Source organism: Diprion similis, chromosome 8 (assembly GCF_021155765.1).
Source record: "Diprion similis isolate iyDipSimi1 chromosome 8, iyDipSimi1.1, whole genome shotgun sequence".
NCBI lineage: Eukaryota > Metazoa > Arthropoda > Insecta > Hymenoptera > Diprionidae > Diprion > Diprion similis.
The window spans coordinates 9,268,923-9,288,045 of NC_060112.1; the positions used below are offsets into that span (position 1 = coordinate 9,268,923).

At 33.8% G+C, this 19,123-nt stretch overlaps 1 protein-coding gene across 1 annotated transcript; it reads right to left on the reverse strand.

Annotated features, from left to right (window-relative positions):
- Positions 1-751: 751 nt before the first annotated feature.
- Positions 752-6,502, reverse strand: LOC124409111. The gene is made up of 8 exons (XM_046886532.1): positions 6,254-6,502; positions 4,873-5,251; positions 3,815-3,976; positions 3,349-3,769; positions 2,323-2,382; positions 2,000-2,127; positions 1,124-1,320; positions 752-987 (listed from the first exon to the last, which is right to left on the reverse strand). Exons 2-8 carry the CDS (start codon positions 5,110-5,112, stop codon positions 882-884), a joined length of 1,314 nt encoding a protein of 437 aa, XP_046742488.1. The 5' UTR covers positions 5,113-5,251; positions 6,254-6,502; the 3' UTR covers positions 752-881.
- Between the last annotated feature and the right edge of the window lie 12,621 nt (positions 6,503-19,123).

Here is a 19,123-nt window from a genome sequence, read left to right on the forward strand (position 1 = left end):
AATTCGCACAGCCTGTATAGACTAATCACAACTTAAACTTATTTTTGTCAATTATGATTCGAGTATATATACAATTTGTCATAATGCCAATAAATAAAAAAAAACCTTATCTTCACTAATGGAACGAGTTTATTCAGCAGATAACACTAATAAAACTTGTTGAAGTATTGATTAAATGTCTGAGGCTGAATTACAGTATTTTTTTTACATCATGATTGTAGTATATTAAGTTATGAAAAGATTTATGTATGCAAGTACACCCTCATACATGAAACATTTTTCAAGTTATACGTTAACACACGCAATCCACGGTTATAGTACTTTTGTTCGTTTTGCTTTTAATCGTCACCAATTATTGTTAGTGGTAATGAAAAAAGGAGCAGCAATGGTCTATACAAAAGAAAGTATTAGAGTACATAATTTTCTTACAACTAAAGTAATCCTTGGAAGTAAGTCGCTACTTTTATAATTGCTGACAGCTAATTATAACATCTTTCGTTTAAAACAGTATATAATATGAAATAATCTTAACAAACAACTAAATACATATTGTTTATTCGTACTTGCTAACTAAAAACCGCATTGAGGAAATTTCGTTTATGCCTGAATCTCACTAGTAAAAATGGCAGTATCAAAATCACTTGAGATCGTAGATACTATTGTCACAGTCTGCACATTGAACAATGGTAACAATAAAAATCTTTGAGCATTTAACTTAAAATAGATATGTGTAACATTAACTGTCTGTCCGTAAAAAAAAAGAACTAATACTAACAATGATTGTTACAAGGTTTCAATTCTTGACAATACTGCAATGTTCATCTTATTTCGTCTAATTAGTATGCAGTTACTTGTTCTCACACTTTTACATTGTACATCTATTATTCACTTGCGGAACTCTTTCGAAGCTCTCTTCGTTTCCTGTCGGCTTCGTTTGACAGTAAAACCAGCTGTACGTAACTGAATCCTTCTCGTAAATTTATGAGTCTGTAAGAGTATAAATATATAAAATTAGTAGGACTATGATAAATTTGCACGAAGAGTTTTGTAAATTCAAGTGAATCTCCTTAACTCGTAACTATTTTTACAAGCTTTTTGCATAATAATTGTAAACTATATATACCGATCACATTCTTCTTGTTTTAATTGCACTCTGTCACCTCTCCGTAAAGGTAAAACTACATTTGTATGGCAAGAAACTTCGTTGGCGGACGTACTTGCAACCGCTGAACATTTTGTAATTTTTCGAGGACTTGATTCACCTTCCGAAGTCACTATAATCCAGTACGAATAATTGGTGTGCTTACCAAAGTAGAACATCTGTAAGAATTGTTTCATTTAGACTATTTCTCAAATATTGTCTCTCAAATAATTGTCACCATTGAAAATTATCTTTACATACCGTTTTGGCTTTAATATAAGTCAAGGTTTTTGGTAAGCGACTTCACCTTCAAAAATCGTACTCGAATTATATTCGGAACTTTTTGAGGGATTTGCATTATCAACTGAAAATTCCGTTATCGACAGACAATTCAAATATTCGCGCGCTGTGCGCGCGCGCCTAATCTCGAAGATCGAAAATTCGAACATCAATTTTTTCAAAGCATCAGTCTGAAGTTGGAATAAGCAAATTGTTCGTTAGATTTTTCGTGCGTGCAATAATTAAGAAAATGAATGTTCGAAGTGCACATAGAATGGAGTGTAGATCTCCACAGACAAATCAAATGAACAAAAACGTTCGTCATAGTTGTGATGCAAACTTTAAACTAATAGCTGTGCGGGAAATCGAAAACACCAAGAATCGCTGGGCTGCGTTAAAATACGGTAATATCGGAGAAAAATTTACGCGATTGGGGTAAAATGAAGCAAAAGTTGAAAATTCGGGGTCGAGTTATATTTGGGCCAACACGGTATGTATGTACAATTGTTTCAATTGATTCAAAACACTGCTGTTTTATCATCTGTTATTTGTGAACAACATATTTCACATACAACGTACCTGTGCAGATATCATATACAATCCGTTCATGGTGATTTCAATTGATTTGTTATTGTCTACTAGGTGGAATCTTTGAAGATCGTAATACGATGTGTCTTTGGGAAGCTTCACCCATGGTCCAATTACACCTGGAATACAGGTTGAAATGATTATTTAAATTTTAAACCAATAAACAAGTAGATTGTGGCACTCTCTATCTCAAACGATATAATCAGTATGTAGATGTTTAAAATTAACCAACTTTAGTCTGCAATCATCACTAATCAGACTTGTACATACAATCAGAATATTAATTGGTTACTAAATTGACAATTTCTACTAACTACCTTGATCTGTTATGTGCTGCTCTGGAACACTTCCAACGAATGTTACTACCAACGGTCCTGTGAACAGTAACACTATCAGCTAAGACCACGTTGATTGTAAAATTTCGATTTTTTTATTTTTTCGAATCTAATAAATCACTTCAAATTGCTTCCAATTTATAGCATCGAAAATCACAAGGCTCCTGCTGAAATAATTGACTGGAAAACTAAAAGTAACTGAAGCACAAATACTAATCAGTTCTGTGCAAATACGATTGAGCAAATGTTCTTGTTCAGAATCTAACAGCGATAATTGTAACTATTTGTACAAAAGCTTGATACACTGGAATTTTTTTACTAAAGGATTTTGCACATTCCAAGTTTTTGGATGTGATAGTCGTTCATTTTCTATTTCGGTATTTTAACAATACTGCAAAAACATAGTAAACTAGTAATACTAATCTGTACCATCTTATCCGAAGAGATCTCAATGTTTTTTTTAACCAAATTTTCGAAATAGTAAAATCAATACTTTCCCTTGTTACGATCGATACAAAAATTAGGAAAGTGATCTGATGGGAGTCTTGAGATTGTGAACCATTTATAAAGTAATTCGAAATTATTTACAAGATAAAATACAATTTATCAAGTTTTGATTGATTTTTAATTAGGGAAGTTTCATGAGAAAACAATTCCAGAAGTTAATATATGCTTAAACTAGAGTATTTAAGAATAATGAGATCATATTTGTTCGGAACGATACTTGTAGAAGTTATTATATAATTGAATTTCATTCTTTCACATGGTTGCCGGCAAATAGTACTTTTTTCTTGCTTCAACTTTACTTCAAACGTAAACAGAAAAAATACGACCAAATCATTTATCTGCGAGCTGTTAAAATATAAAATACAAAATTCCATGAAACCTCCCTATTAGAGCATGCACTATGCATGGTTAATTGAATGAGGAAAAATGTAAAGTGCGAAGCTATTCCAGTCCAATAATTGAAGTTTCAAAATCAGTACAAAAATCGTCTAGGTATACCCAATCGCCTGCGACTGCGGTTGGGCCGCCTTTTGTTCTTTGTCCGTATTTTACCTCTCCTGTCATTATCTCTTCTCATTCTTGCTGTCCTGGCTTCGCTCCACAGACCAACATTATCATCTTTTTTCACATTCATTATCTCATTATTTTCTCTATCTGCATTCAAGCTCGATGTGTCAGCAACATTTTTTTCTATGTATTCCATAGTCGGATTATCATTCTGATCTGTCGCATTTATTATTGTTCTTATGAAACGATTACTATTTTTGCTTTGGTTTCTTTTCATTGAAGTATTTTCCGAATATTCTTTATCGTTTTCAGATCTCTTTCCAGTCACAGTTAAAGTGATATTCTCTTTTTGAATGAGACTCGAATTTTCTTGGTCGGTACTTGGCGAAGTCGTTACACGAGCTTTATTGTTCTGTATATTCAGCAACTGGGGAGTATTTAAATCCTCATATTTAACAAGAGGTTTGTCATTTGAAGGAAAGATTAGTTCTGATGTGTATGAAGTAGTGATTGGTTGATATTTGTTGTAATTTGTATGGGAACGGATACGGCTCAGTTGATTGCTAACTTTCTCATATTTGGTCATCAGAATGGCGATTTTTGTCTCTATGCATTGTTCCTAAACAAAAAAGGAATAACAAAAATGTTTATCGAGTTCACAAATATTTCTTGATATTTATTAGAACGTCACACCTAATCTGCCCGCAAAAGCTCATTGCTTCGAGAAACTTGAAAATACCATCTTGATGTGATTAATATTTATACTCTGAAAGACGATATTTACAACATATAAATTTGACTTAATTCCTCTGATTTCGGACATCCCCTTCGAACAATTGGTATAGCAACTAAGTTTTTTCTTGAAATTCGAAATCTTGGGAGTATCAAAACAATCTGTTCAAATCATAATAATAGTAGAGATATGAAGCTGAATCGATTTAGGTACTTGTTCTATTGGATCCTAAAGTTGAATGAAGCAAAGATCTTTCATGAATGTAGCTAAATACATACACATGTATAAGTAAGCGGGTTTGTAATACGTCTACTGCTGTATTAAGTAAGATGTGTCATGTATAAAGTACCATATCTTTTGTCATACGATCCAATGTATGTCACGTAATTCTTATCCTTATCTTTTGTTTTATTTTTGCATAACTCTTTCATGAATCTCTCTTCTGAATCAAAACAGAAACAAACCAGAAGGCGTGGAAAGATGTGATGATGCAAACTTCAACGAATGTATGATATATATGCATATAAAATAATATATATGTATATATATATGCATGTGAATTATAATCGAATGCTAGTGAAAATATTTTATTTTTGGGTTACTACTAAAAATTCCTGCAATAATACGACTGTTGATCGTCGAGGAATTTCACACATATAAAAAAAACAGTTTACTTTAAAATAGTTCTTTCGTCGTGTTCAGTCAAGAAATCTAAGGTTCAAATTGTATTTGTTTAAAGTATAAATTATTTGAAATACTTGAAGCGATTGCAGATTAGTTACCTGAAATTTAAGGGCCTGTAATTCTCTTCTTACGTTGAAAAGAATAATGGTGAATATGCTGGTAAAAAAAAGGACGAAGAAGAGAAGTGATTTTTGAACAAATTTTGATCCCTTAGAATTTGATACTGTGAGGTTGGCTTTTATGTTTACATCAATCACTTCTGTCGTCCTCTCCTTAACATTCCCATGAATTTTAATGACATTTTCTACTCCTGCTGTTTTCACACCAGTGAATGTCATTTTTGTATTTTCCTTTCGATTCCACAATTGATTGAATCCAGCTGATTTTCTATTTCTTTGCTTTGTTGTTACCAGAATTCCAGGAATTTGTAGTGTTGCGAGATTTTATGAAAAGCAAAGCGTTTTTTGTTCAAATCTTCTGAAACATACGTATATCTATATACATACATATACATACTGTCATCATATATATGAAATACAATACAAAAATCAACGTTTTTGCAACATATTTATTTAGTAATTTTTTATTTGACACTTGCGAAAAATATAGTCTTTTTCGAATATTTTGGCTTACAGGAATTTAAAACGTAACGGTAATTAGTACATTCTGATTGTTTGGGAACTTCGTTTAACCAATCAAATTCCATATTTTCTACAATCCTGCACGAACTACGGAAGCAAAATTGTTTAGAACCTTTAAAATCGATTCAAATAATAATGTAAACAAGGTGAAACTGCTATCACAATATAAACAAACTTGAAATTTTGTCTGCTATTCGAATAAGACACGTGCACAGATTGCCGGTATAACTATATATATGCTTATTTAACAGATGGAGGGGGGTATTTGATTTTGCGCGCGAAGACGATGCAAGTTCAATAGTAGTTTAAATCCGAGGCGTCAACGGAAGTCTTAAACTAATCGAACGCTTTTTAACGGTCTCCTTTTCGAAAGCTAAAAAAACAAAGCAACACGCTCAACTGTAATAACACGTAATACAAAGCGCAGTAATTAAATATCACAACACGAGTATAATCAGTAAATTATATACACATATTTTTTGGGAAAAAATAAGCACAAAGAAGATATTTTACATCTCGATGTAGACTCACTTCACAAAGGAACGAATTTCAAATATTGCTGAAGAATTTTCACCCATTTATAACTCGATTAAAAGAAAACTTTCCGTTATTTCTCACACTGATATAACAAGTATATATTATTTAGTAACGCCTAAAAGAATAAATTGCTTACAAATCGCGTTAGATTTCGCGAGTGAAACAGCCGCAAACCGCACCTGTTGCATTCTGGGAACGTGCGGCAGACGCTATACCGTATCTCCTTTGTTGAGATGGAAAGTATCAAGAGTTATACGTAAAATAACGAGTTTTACGTGGTTATTGTCACGTCTTTACTTACGCTAGTGCCATGGCCGGGCTCTACGAGATGCTCGAGTCTTTTTCTTGGACGGTTGAATGTTCAACTGATCGTGAATACTAAGTCGACAAAAGTTCGTCCGCTCGCCTACGGCGTGGGCCCATCTTTTGTTTACTACACTCACGACTCACGCACTGACTGCCTATGCAGTCTCTGCAACTTCAGTCCCCCACTCTCGAACTAACATTATTCTGTATTCGGCTTCGGTGCCAACGCGGTTTTCCTGGGCCTGAAGTCCCTAGGAGGCGAATCTACGCGAGATTTAAGGGAGTGCCCGCGTCGATTTTAAACTTGTCGTACTTATATCTTCAGATATCGAAGTCCACGTGTTTTTGATGTAAAAAGGACTTAATAGTCCCGTTTTATACACAATTTTGAACGAAAAGACGCCAATACATTTTTGTTTATGCATCAAATGAAAATATGTTGCAGTCGTTTGTTCAGAATTGTGTATAGAATGGGACAAATCGATATTATTTATTAACTTTAATACGAAACTGTTGTGAATTTAGTGGAGATTTATTATTGTATAAACGAGCTATGAATAGGTCTTCAATAACATACAAATGAAAAAATGTTGGAATTACAAATATCAGCTGCTTATTGTTAGGCATCAATTTTTAATATTTCGAAACGCTTTTGAATTGTTCAAAATATCGGAGATTCGTTCGGATTCACTCTACGATTGGTGATTTTGTTCAGACAACAGTTTACTACGAATTCACTGAAACAGATATTATTTTTTCATCAGAATTAATATCGGCACAATTTTATAAAATTAAATATTCAATGATGCCAAAGACATGTAAAACGACGTTTTTAGCCAGCTTGTGGGAAAGAGTTTTCTGAATAAAATGAGCCACAGTAGATTGAAATCGAATCAATCAACTAGATTTGAATCTGGAATTAAAGGTTTTAAATTGACGCATCAATATCCAAGCTTTTGTTTATAGTTCCAGTATTTTCCATTCTCGTATTTTTAAAGAGATTTTCGCGGCTCAGAAATATGATTATTTGATATATACTGTAACGCTAAATTCTGTTACCCTCTGACGAGGACTTACCGTTAACACTTTGGAGCTATTCTCTAATTATTCGATACGATATTTAAATATAAGAAAAGGTACTCGTTGGGCGCCAGACGCTTCAGCGTCAATTTTTAAAGAAAAAGAAAAAGATATGATGGGGTAATAATAATTAGAGAACCCGTTGTATGGCTGGCTAGGCTCAGGTACTCACACGAACTGGTAGAGTGGCGGTATCCAAGGCAGTTACAACAATTACGGAAATAAGGAAGTAAAGAAATCAAGAAATAAGCTCGAATCAAGGAAATTAACAAGTCAATCAGTCGTGTATTATTAATCAGTTCACAAGCGGTAGATTAGTCAAATTTGTTACAGAAAGGTAGCAAAACGTAATTAGTCAACGAGAGTGGTTTACAAAATTTCATGCACAAATAAATAAAAATAACCGATACGATACAAAGCGGTAGGCAATACTAGTAAAGAAAATTAAAGATAGCGATAGTAATAGACAGTAGAAATCACAAAAGCAATTTTAGCATAAAATTGACGAGAAGCAGAGAAAATTAGAGATACAAAAGATAATTATTCGGTAGTTACGAGATCGCTCAACGATAAGTTTTCGGAAATTAATTACAAAACGAAATCATGCAGTCACACAGCGGCTTACAGCACCCCAACGTCCGTGGACCATGATTCACAAAGATACTTCCATCATTTGATGGAAAGCTTTAAAAAGCCTTACCTTAGTCGGTGACGGTGTTAAACGACACTGTTTTTAAATAAAAATAAACTTAACTCAGCTAAAGAAAGAGGGAGTTGAATCTACGGGAAAGGAAAGAAGCTAACGATAGTGGGTGAGAAAACGGTAGAGAAACGGTAACGATAGCGATAATAAGAAAGAACAGGAACGATAAAGGAAGAATAAGAAAAGTTGAAGGACTTCTAACTCAACGAGAGCAAGATATTCGATGTGCTGTCTCCTGGCGGGTTGAGCGTAGAATAGCCAGAGTTCGGAGTCTGGATCAACGATCTCGCCGTTGTCGATCGTCAGGTGATTCTTCCTCCTCATGGTCATTCAGTGGTCATTCGTTCCCCACCATAATTGGGTCATCCCTCTGGCGAATATCGGCTACGCGTGTCGACGATTATCGCTAGATGATGCATAGTTGACACCAACACGTACTTTTCTTCGGCTGTTGAGTTATACTGTCCAGGTTGCCTGTCATTGGAGGTTTCCTTGACGAAGGCAGGTACGTAGGCTACCTCCGGAAGGTTACCGGATGTAGTCCAACTCCACATTGTTTGCCTCCTCCGGCTTCGTCGTATAGGCAGTGGCCTTCTGCCCACGATATGTCACGAAGACCACTTACAGCAACTCAATGTTCGTGGACCATGACTCACACTGATTGCAGCCCTTACTGACAGGAAGGGTGCGTCGATCCTCAGAACGAAGGATTTATCAATTTTGGACGTAGTGTTTTGGGTTCGGGTAAGTCGGGGGACGACAGGCTGCGGTCTGCCCTTAATGTCGACCTTACGAAATCCGAGAAAGTAAGTAGGCATTCGAAGTTGTACGGGAGATTCATGATTACGGAACGGTAGTTGAATTCGTCGGTAGCTGGAAGTGTAGTTTTCGGTAGATGTTGATCCCTCGGTGAATCAAAGAAATGTGTTGATCCCTCGATGATCGTGGTTGCGATACCTGGTTAGCTTGCGCCGAAGCGCGGGATTACAAGATTTATACAGAAAATATTAGTGACTAGTATTTTTCGCCTATTTCGTATCGAGCTTTCTTGGAGTACACCGCCAGGGGACGCGTTTTCGGTAGTTTCCTTCAGATTTTTGGCCTTGTAACGGGCCATTCCAAAATGCCACGTTACAGTAACTAATGAATGGTAGCGATTTTTGGCTAATAACCTCCTTAATTAAAGTAGCTGGTACACTGAATCAAATTTATTGGTTGATAAAAAAAAAAAAAAAAAAATCCAGGTCCAAGCATTATGAGGGAATATTTAATTTTTGCTCCTTTTCGCAGTTTTAAACTTTATTCGCTTTTATTGCAACACACTGCATCAGGATGCGGTAAGGGAAAAAACATAATTGAATCACTTTATAAAATTGCCTCTAAGCGTTTGATAAATTTAGTAATATCAGTAAAAAGCATTGGTAATTAATTAATTCGAAATTATTGCTATCAGCATAAAGAATCTGAACAGCCTCTTGCATATACACCGATAAATTTAAGACGTTAGTTTCTCACTTCGACGGATTAGACATTATCTGGGGTTCGTTCTCTATTTCACCGAAAATATTACCGATAAATTTTACTGGTTTTATTTGAATGTTGTAGATTTTTCTACATGTTACTGTATTGTTGTACAAGTAAACTGTTGTGAAAGAACTGCTGAGATACGCTGCGGATTTTAATTAAACCGTGAGAATAATTCTTACATAGCGTGATGATCACTTTCTATTTTTAAGCCAAATATTACCGTAATTCATAAAAGCATATCGTCATCGTTTGCGTTCACTTATTATGCACATTTACATATCATGTATACGTATATCACTTTATAGTGATTCCCATCACGTAGTATCCGGTATAAATTTATAAAGTGAAGCTATGTTGCCAGGATTTCTTGAAAATCATTCTGTAATATCAAATTGCAACATTACTGGGAAATTTTATCCGGACATTTTTGCCATTTGCATGAGTTCATGCGGCTTTTCTGAGACTTCGGACAAAAGATAAATACGTATATTAAACGAGAAATTGACAAAAGTCGAGTGTCAATTAGATTCTCTTTCTTCAAATTACAACAGGAGTCGCTTGTCGTAACGAATTGACTTCTGATTCGCGTTTCAACTACGTTTCCGGATCATTTACTGCTACGTCAAACGCGCCTATCAAATTTCAACGTCTACTAATCTGTATGTAAATACAAGCGAAGTAGCTTGTGAGCTTACGTTTCCGCTCTGATCAACCATTCATTCACAAATAGCTGTATGGACGTCTACGTACGTTTCATTCTGAACGTAAATGCGCGGTGCATTTCACAAATATCTTTTCGATGAATCATACGTTGTACACTATAATTTGATACATTCGTGCACTTACACGAGAGTTCCGCGTTCTTTTTTCCACACGTCTTTCATTTTCATCTAGGTAGACAAGTAGATTTTCTATTTTCTCTGCTACATAGATTGGTCAGGTAACGATACGCCGTACACAAAGAGCTGTTCTATAGTTTGTATATTCTAGTTGCGTTGGAATACAAGCCAGTCACTGATTGATGATTACAGATGTTAATATGATGTCATAAATCGTTAACATACCACGATTATACCATAAATTCATCATGATCCAAAAATTGGTTGTTGAAGGTATGTCGAAATTTTTTTTCACCAACTATAATGGTGACCAAAAATCGCTAAATCAAGAAAAGTTGAAGGCTTTTCCAGTGTGGCAGTTATTGAGGTTTCTTTTAGTCATTTGGAACGAATTTGAGCCCCATTATATGAACAGACTAATAATCTCTAGTCTGACTATAATCATCCCATTAATTACTGGAGATTCTGGAATGTTTGCGGTATTTAGTCCCAGGGACTTACATGACGAAGTGTGAGAGGAAAGAAAACTTTGACCTCAGAAATGAAAACTATTCGTAGTATAAGGGAGAGTATTCATGTAGAGTAAATCCTAACTTATCCGAACGTGAACTACACGAATCGTTGATTAAGCAAATGAATGGCAACGTAAGTATCACGAATTACAACCAAAAAATGAAAGATTTCATTTGTAATTCCTCTGTGGTTGGTCCTACGCTAATAGCTGAAAAGAGAAGAAAAAATCACAAATCCAGCTACGAATTTTCAGTTCCAGTGTATTTATTATGCCTTAGTTCAAGTACAAGTGTTCAGATATCAGTGTATATTACTTTGCCAACTTTTCGTATCGTATAATTATAATATGTTATACTAAATACATTATAATTACAATCATATATTATACCAATAATTATAATTAATATAATATTTTCTACAATAGTATTGGGGTTCAAGATAAGAAAAATGAGAACATAAGAAGTCTGACTAATATATAAGGGGAAAAAATCGATATACATTGCATTAAACAGAATATGAACAATGTTTTATGAGACAGTTATTATTATAGTAGTTTGTCTGCAGCCAGGCTGCATGCTTTCAGGCGCAATTTTATTTTCAATTTCGTTATTGTTTATTGTCAACTGGAAACTAACGGATTGAGATAATACAAAGCGTAGCTCCCTTTTTGAAGCTGTTAGTACGCATTGATAAAAATCGGATCAGTCATTCGATCGCGTTTTAGAAAATTATTATTACGTGTATTTATCTTACGCTGTCTAGTCTTGTACTGACGGTAATAGCATTCCCCAGTTGATTGCTATCCATGCAATTTGAAATCAGACCTGTAAAGACTATAAACAAGTAGCATATTGTCACCATGAAAAGCTTGACATCCTATTACAACTTATTTGCAACATATTAAACGTGTGAATGAAAGTCTGCAGTTAATCCCTCAGTTTCAAGATTGCATGATTGAAGGTTTCAGTGAATTCAAATGATCTCATGAGAGTTGGCATGATTTCTCAAGATTTCACAATATTTAAGACAGGATTCAATAAGATTTCAAAATATTTCACAAGATTTCAAGATACTCTTGCGGTTTTAAATGATTTTGCACGATTTTATAAGTGGCTTTAATTATACACCAGATTTTTCTTATATTTATCGGTGAAAAAGTAAATTGTGTATGTGGAACAAATTAACAGTTAACAATATAAATGTATGTAGCAGTTGATATATTTTGTTTTTTGGAATACACACACAACATTTAAGATGTATGTGGTATTTCACAACAACAGAAGAACCAGCAGTTACAGTTTAATATCTTATGTTCTTTTGGTAATAAGGTATAATAATACTGATAGTGAAACATGTAAAGTTATTAAATGGGTATTTCAAATTTCAAAATGGGTCTACTATTGTGCATAGCTTTACTTCGGAATGAGAAAAAAATTGATACGAAACCACTCACTTTGTTTTTATCGTCTATAATTATGTTCAACATTTACCATAACTGCTATAAGAGTCATATATTATAGTTAGTTTTGTGATTATCCTATATTCATATCTTTTCATCATTATAAACTGTAAGAATGCATATCACACTTTATCTAAGACATCCTGTGTAGATATGCAAAAAGGTCGGTCAACTTCTGAACAAACAAACACGGTTGGGCTACGAGGTGGATTTTCATTTATTACACTAAAGATATAAAAAAAAAAATTGCTGCAATTCAGATTTTCAACGTTGGATCACCCTTAAAGAAACTTGTATCAATTAATCATATTTCTGCATTCATGCGACAAGTGTTGATAAAAAACTATGAAGTTGTATTACCGAGGCAGTGATGTTTGATGTTAAAACGTCGATAAATTTACAGTCGAAATTTTGTCTCTTAAACTTTTAGTTTATCTATCGAAAAGAGCATTCATTTACGTTGTCGAAATTTTTATCTTAATTTGTTCTTGAATTGCGAATTTTCTGAAAATTTCTTTTTCAAATATAATTCGAAAACGAAAAAAGTTAAGGTATGTTTTGTTCGTCTCAAATCTTGGATTAATGAAACAAAAAATGAAAAAATATGTCTTATAAAATTCACGTAACTTTTGCAAAAATTAATAAAAAAAAAAATTACTTTCGTGATGACAGTTTCGTTTCAGTGTCATGCAAAAAATATTCACAAAAGTAGAAATATCCTTTTGACAACCCTGCGATTTTCAGTTTATTAATAGAAAAACTTGAACAAGTACTTTTCAGAAATTCATAATTCAAGAACAAATTAAGACAGGAATTTAAAAAATTAATGAATACTCCTGTCCTCTTTAATCGGGGGAGTGAAATTTTCAAAATTGAAGTGACTCGACAATTAAACCTTAAAATCTTGTGCCAATTCAAAAGTGTAATAGCGCAGTAAACAGTATCGTATAGTAAAATTGTGCGCATTTTATGGTTATTATTTATCCGTGAATGAAGTCGAAATTTTTCAAGCATATGAAATATACATGCATTTCTTGCAAATAATCTCATTTCATTGAAACTGGATAAAAAAAATTGACCATGTGATTACTGAGCTTTTTTTTCGTTTCAAATGTATATTATTTCTCATGAATGAAAAATTAGTTCTCTGAAAAAATATAATTTTGCATAATTTCGAAGATGGTTAGGCCACGGATAGACAACATGAACACTTTTCCACGCTTATATAAGTAGCTACAAAATAACTTGTTACATCATATTTTTCGCGTTATTGAATGATATCTTGTAATTAAGCTCGTACATCAGCAATTTATCACCAACCGTGCTAGAGTTAAATGAATGACGTTACCAGGAAGTAACTGGAATGGCTAACGAGATCAACAATCTAATAATTAAACTAACAAAGATTACTCTTGTTCAAAAAGCCTTCAACTCATCCATCGATTGAAACGTCTGATAAACAATTCTCTGCTACGCCTTGAAGTAAACAATTTTTTTCACATTCGTGCATCTCGAATTGCATATCCTTAGGCGCTCGAGCATCTGTTAAGGGCATCTTCCTAAGAGAACGTCCGTATCTTTGATGCGTCATAGTATTTCCGTTCAGTCATTTCCTATTTCTTTTATAAATATGAATAACGAACCGTCTTAAGCAACACTTAAATCTGGAAGTGACACACGAGTGCTCTTATCGTCAATGTCGTTGACTTATGACTTTTCCTGCATGAATATCACATCTGATTGTCAGTGCCATTTTCGCGATTAACAGTCACCTTAATTAGCGTTATTTCATTGTATTACAAAACGCTGGAGAAATAATTTCTTAATTTTTATTCTAATGGGTCCTTTCCATGTTTGAAACAAATTTCTGAAATTTCTGTCCCTAAGGATAAAATATACAGATTGGTTGGTCAGACATTGTGTTTTAATTAAACAGTTTTTTCCACAAAATTCTATCACTAATCATATATCTTCGTGCATGACTAAAAATTATATGTTAAAATCCTGAAATCGTTTTTGAATTGTTAAAAAAAAGGTCTGAACACAAAAAGTTTTTATTTTCATCTGAAAATTTACACCCTAAAAACCAAGAGCCAAGATCCGATGATGGTATTAACGTTGCTAAACTTGTTTTCAAGGTCAAAATGACACGGTCAAAGTTCTCACTTGACCGTACGCGTGGAGGTATTTATTACTATATAAACTGGAAGAAGGAAGAGATCATCGAAGTTTGCAGGGAACTCGTTAGGTCAGTTTTCTCATCTTGAATAACGTTTTTTTCTCTCTTTGTAAACTGTAGTGTGTATTTGTGAAGCTTTCACGAGTTTCTTATACTTTTTGAGAAGAGTTGCGAGCTTTGGGAATGAAAATATTTCGTACGAATAAATTACTTACGCACGAATTAGTCGTTTGTTTAATCAAAGAACTGTTTTATACTAATTGGAATAAACTTGACTGAACTTACTATAAATTTCGATTTCCCGTCACGCTCCAAAGCACAAATCTGGACATGGATTATTAAAATAGAACAATTAGAAACGACTTTGATGTCAGAGAGAACGTCTCTGTACAAGATAACGTCAGTCAGATTTGAAGATGATGAAAATGTTTATCTTTGATAATATTCAGAAAGTATAGCCTATTGATCCTTAATTGCATCAAATCTATTTTTGAAGGATTCGATTCAAGTCAGCCATCGTCAATTCACTCGGTTCAAAATAGGTTTAGCGATTTATTTCTATACATAGACTCTCATGGCTCGTTTCAGGTACCAAAGTATTATCGGCAAAATGTATTTTTTAACCCGGTAGAACCGGCTGGCGGATCTTGGAACGGAATTTAGGTCGGTCTGGCGCCTCGCAAAGAAGTCAATGTCGTTCGAACGCCCTCGAGGCACAAATGAACGCAAATCTCCTACCTGGACCTACACTACGAATTACGAAATTCAATCCGCACTCAAGCTGCCACGATACATTGAATCGATAATCGCTAGTTTGCGTATCTATATAACTGCAGGTGTACACAGCTTACTTTGTTCCTGCACCTATCGCGACATTAACGAAAAAATATCAACAATAGTTTGACAAATATTTTGGAAATATATACATTAGGGTGGCGCAAAAAAACCGACTATTGTTTTTTTTTTTTTTGAGTCTCGTGTGACAAAATGTTAGTTTTTGATTTTTTAAAAGCCCACTCCAAAGGACAGCTCAAAAATAAAATTTTAAGAGGTCACTCCAAATTTTCTAAAATGTCAAAAATTGTCAAAAAATTACATTTAAAAAATTATATTTTCAGTATTTTGTTTGATTTTTAATTCATGTCGTGGTGTATTGTTATCGATTCTTTCTTATTAAATTGAAGAAAAAAAATTTATGAAATTTTAATATGAATAGTAAAAGGTCGCTCGAAAAGATCTAAAGAAATGCGGCAAAAAATTGAAAAAAAATTATGAACGACCTTTCAAAATTCAAATTTTGAACTGAAACTTTCGGAAACTTATTTTTTTTTTGTCTATGAAATTATACCGTAACGAGAGAAAATTAAAAAAAAAAAAAATTGATTTTTGACGATATCTGACATTTTAATAAATGTGGAGCGAATTCTTAAAAAAAAATTGTTTTAACTGTCCTTTGGAGTGGGCTCTTGAAACATCAAAAACTAACATTTAACAACTAACACATAAAAACTACAAAATTCAATGTATCTATACTAATGTACAAAATCATTTGTCTGTTTGGATGAAATTGTTCCTTAGGTGTATTGGGAAAATTAATTTAAAATATAAAAATTATTTATTACATATATTTTAGATTCTTTTGGGGAGAGTCGAAGTAAATGCATTGCACAGACTTTGTATGAATGTATCCTTTGAAATACAAAGAATTCGAATTGTTGCATAGGTTAATAAAATTAGCAAAATTTTTCTGCGTACATGTGATGAACCGGATGAATTTCAACTTATTTTTCTTCCGATCTAGGCAAACTGTTTCTCAGATTTCATTCAAGTCATAGCTGGAAGTTTACAACTATCCGTAGCCTTATACCACAATTTACTACGGACCGAGCATCATTTATTGTTAAACAACAACTGACGGCTGATCATGTATGATGTGTTTGCGGTGGAGCAACGTTGAATTGACGGGTATTCATTTAAAAGCAATTAGGAATCGTTGGTTAAAGCTTGACAGGCTCTGACGATGAGAGGATAAGTTAGTTGCTGAACTATATTGTTTACCCATATATTGTCGCTGTATAACTGCTCTGCTTCAGCCATTTTTCTCTTGCTACACAGGTCAATGTATAAGCGAGTCGTTAATCAAGTCAACGAGCTGACGTGTGAAGTTTTCTTACATTAATAATATACATCAGTATAATAAACTAGAATTATTTTCTCGGGATACTATAAAACCTGATAGCTAAAGTAACCGCGCAGTTGACGCTTCGCAGCTAATGTAAGACGATTCAATTGTCAAACTGAGTACAAAGTTAACTGAATAATTATACTTATACCAGAGAATGGAGTACTGTAGATAGAAAATTATGGCTGCTTCCAAGAGGCGTACATTTAAAGAAATTGGCTTTGGTTGGTTAGACAAAAATTAATACTTTTTACTAATTTCATCACGAGATAATCGTACGTTAAGTATTTGTCAAATTAATATATTCGTCAGCTACGAAGATCTCTTCAAGAGCAAAAAAAAAAAAATAGAAAATGCTGAAATAATATTAAAAAACTTTATTTCTTCGATAAATACTGAATGTGCGAGTATTTTGTAATGAAATCAATAAAAAGTAAAGATTTTTGACCAACGATACTTCTTAATTATGTTAGTCATTAGTTCTTTAGGATATTTTTATTTTAGTCAGAATTATAATACCGTCGGTATTGTATCGAAAAAAATGAATATCCGGAAACCGCAGAAATGTGGGAAATGTTACGTTTGTAAATTGTGCATTTCATAGTCTTGGCATAACAACATATGCCACGCTACAGCAAAGTCACAGGCAGACAGACAGACGCGTCCTTCGTCAGCAAACACGCCTTAATTTTAAACAAAGTACGTAAGGTAGATAGGAATGTATAATAATCTCTTGAACGCAATCACAAGACCGAATTTAATGCGGCTTTATCTAACGTCAAAACAGTTGAATTGTAAACAGTTTTACACGAGCCCGTAGAAAATATTCCTCTCGCGATAACATTCCATTCTCCATTATAGACGCAGACTTGTCTAACGTATTTCTTAAAAACACATTTCTGCAAACGACATTTTTGGCGACCTTAAAAACCTTATATTTTTCACTTTCATGAGTCAGCAATAAACAGCACGCCATATTGTATCAGACAAACACGATGAAACTCTACAGAATGATTGGTTGACCAAGAATTTTCACGCAGGCTTGCCACTTCAAACTTCAGTTGCCAAATGCGGTTTTTGGAGGTTATGCTACAGATGCGCATTCTTTAGGTTGGACTAACTGAATTTTCATTTCTTTTCTCGTCAACTTACCGACGACTGATAACTGCTACTATTCGTCGTAAAAATATATTTTCAATTCGTCACTTGCAGCCGGAGAGTTTCGTGCAAGTTGGCTCCCCTGCTTTGCGGGCAAACTCGCCGACCAATGAATTTCAATCATTTTGGGCAGACACGCATACATAATATAGATGCACTCGTGTCATGATAAAAACACGAGTAATACATGGTTTTAATCATGTTTAATACAATAATTTATTTGTTCATTGCGATAATGGCTAGTTTCAATCTGCATAATGTTTCCAGCTGTTTTCTTAGTTCACTTACTGCACCATGCATTGTAGTTTACTACAAATAATTATTTTCCTCCATCTTTTTTCCCTTCTTGTTATTTCCATTGTAATATTGAAGATCGGATTAGCCGATCCTTCGCTCAGAATCAACCCGCTTCAAAGTCTGAAAAGGTTAAGATCAAACCCTCCTACTTGATGTCGTGAAACGACGCATTGAAAATAATGCATCGAGAAATTACGGCTACGATATAGATTCTAGGATATTGAAACCGATCTTGATTATACGCTGGCATACCATTTATCTCGATTATTCGAAGGCCGAGCAATAAACGCATAGATCATGGTTATGGATTTATAGTGTACAATGTACATGGTATAGGTACAATATTATGTGTATATGTACATAAAACTTAGCGTCGTTGTTAGAATTTTTATCTGAATACTTTGAAACTTTCGTGTATAAACAAGCTTGAAAACTCGCGAAGGATATCCATCGTTCAATTGTAAGAAGCTTGTTAAATATCGTTACGAAACTCATCAGTGATATCTAGTATTCACAATTAAATAGACAATGTGCTTCGACAGTTCGTAAATCTGTGATTTTATTGATCTTGAAAGCGGTGAATTGCTATGAATAAATATTCCGTAATAAATGAATATATCAACTTCATTATTTTTTATTACATTTTTGGTTTTGTGGTGCTAGTGGAACCGATTTGTTACATTTTCATTGCATGCAGAGGTCCAGATAAAAAATCATTACAAACAATTTAAAAGTTTCCAATTATCCATAACCTGAAATATAATTATAATTATGAAAAATTTAACAATTACTTTCATTCAGTTTTCGTGATCCGAACAGCTGGTAATGGATTTGAATTCAGACGTGATTACGTCTTCTTTATAATGTCTGCTACATTCCTGGTATTCGTCTGTTATAATAGACGTCATGAGTGTAACGTTGAATGCTA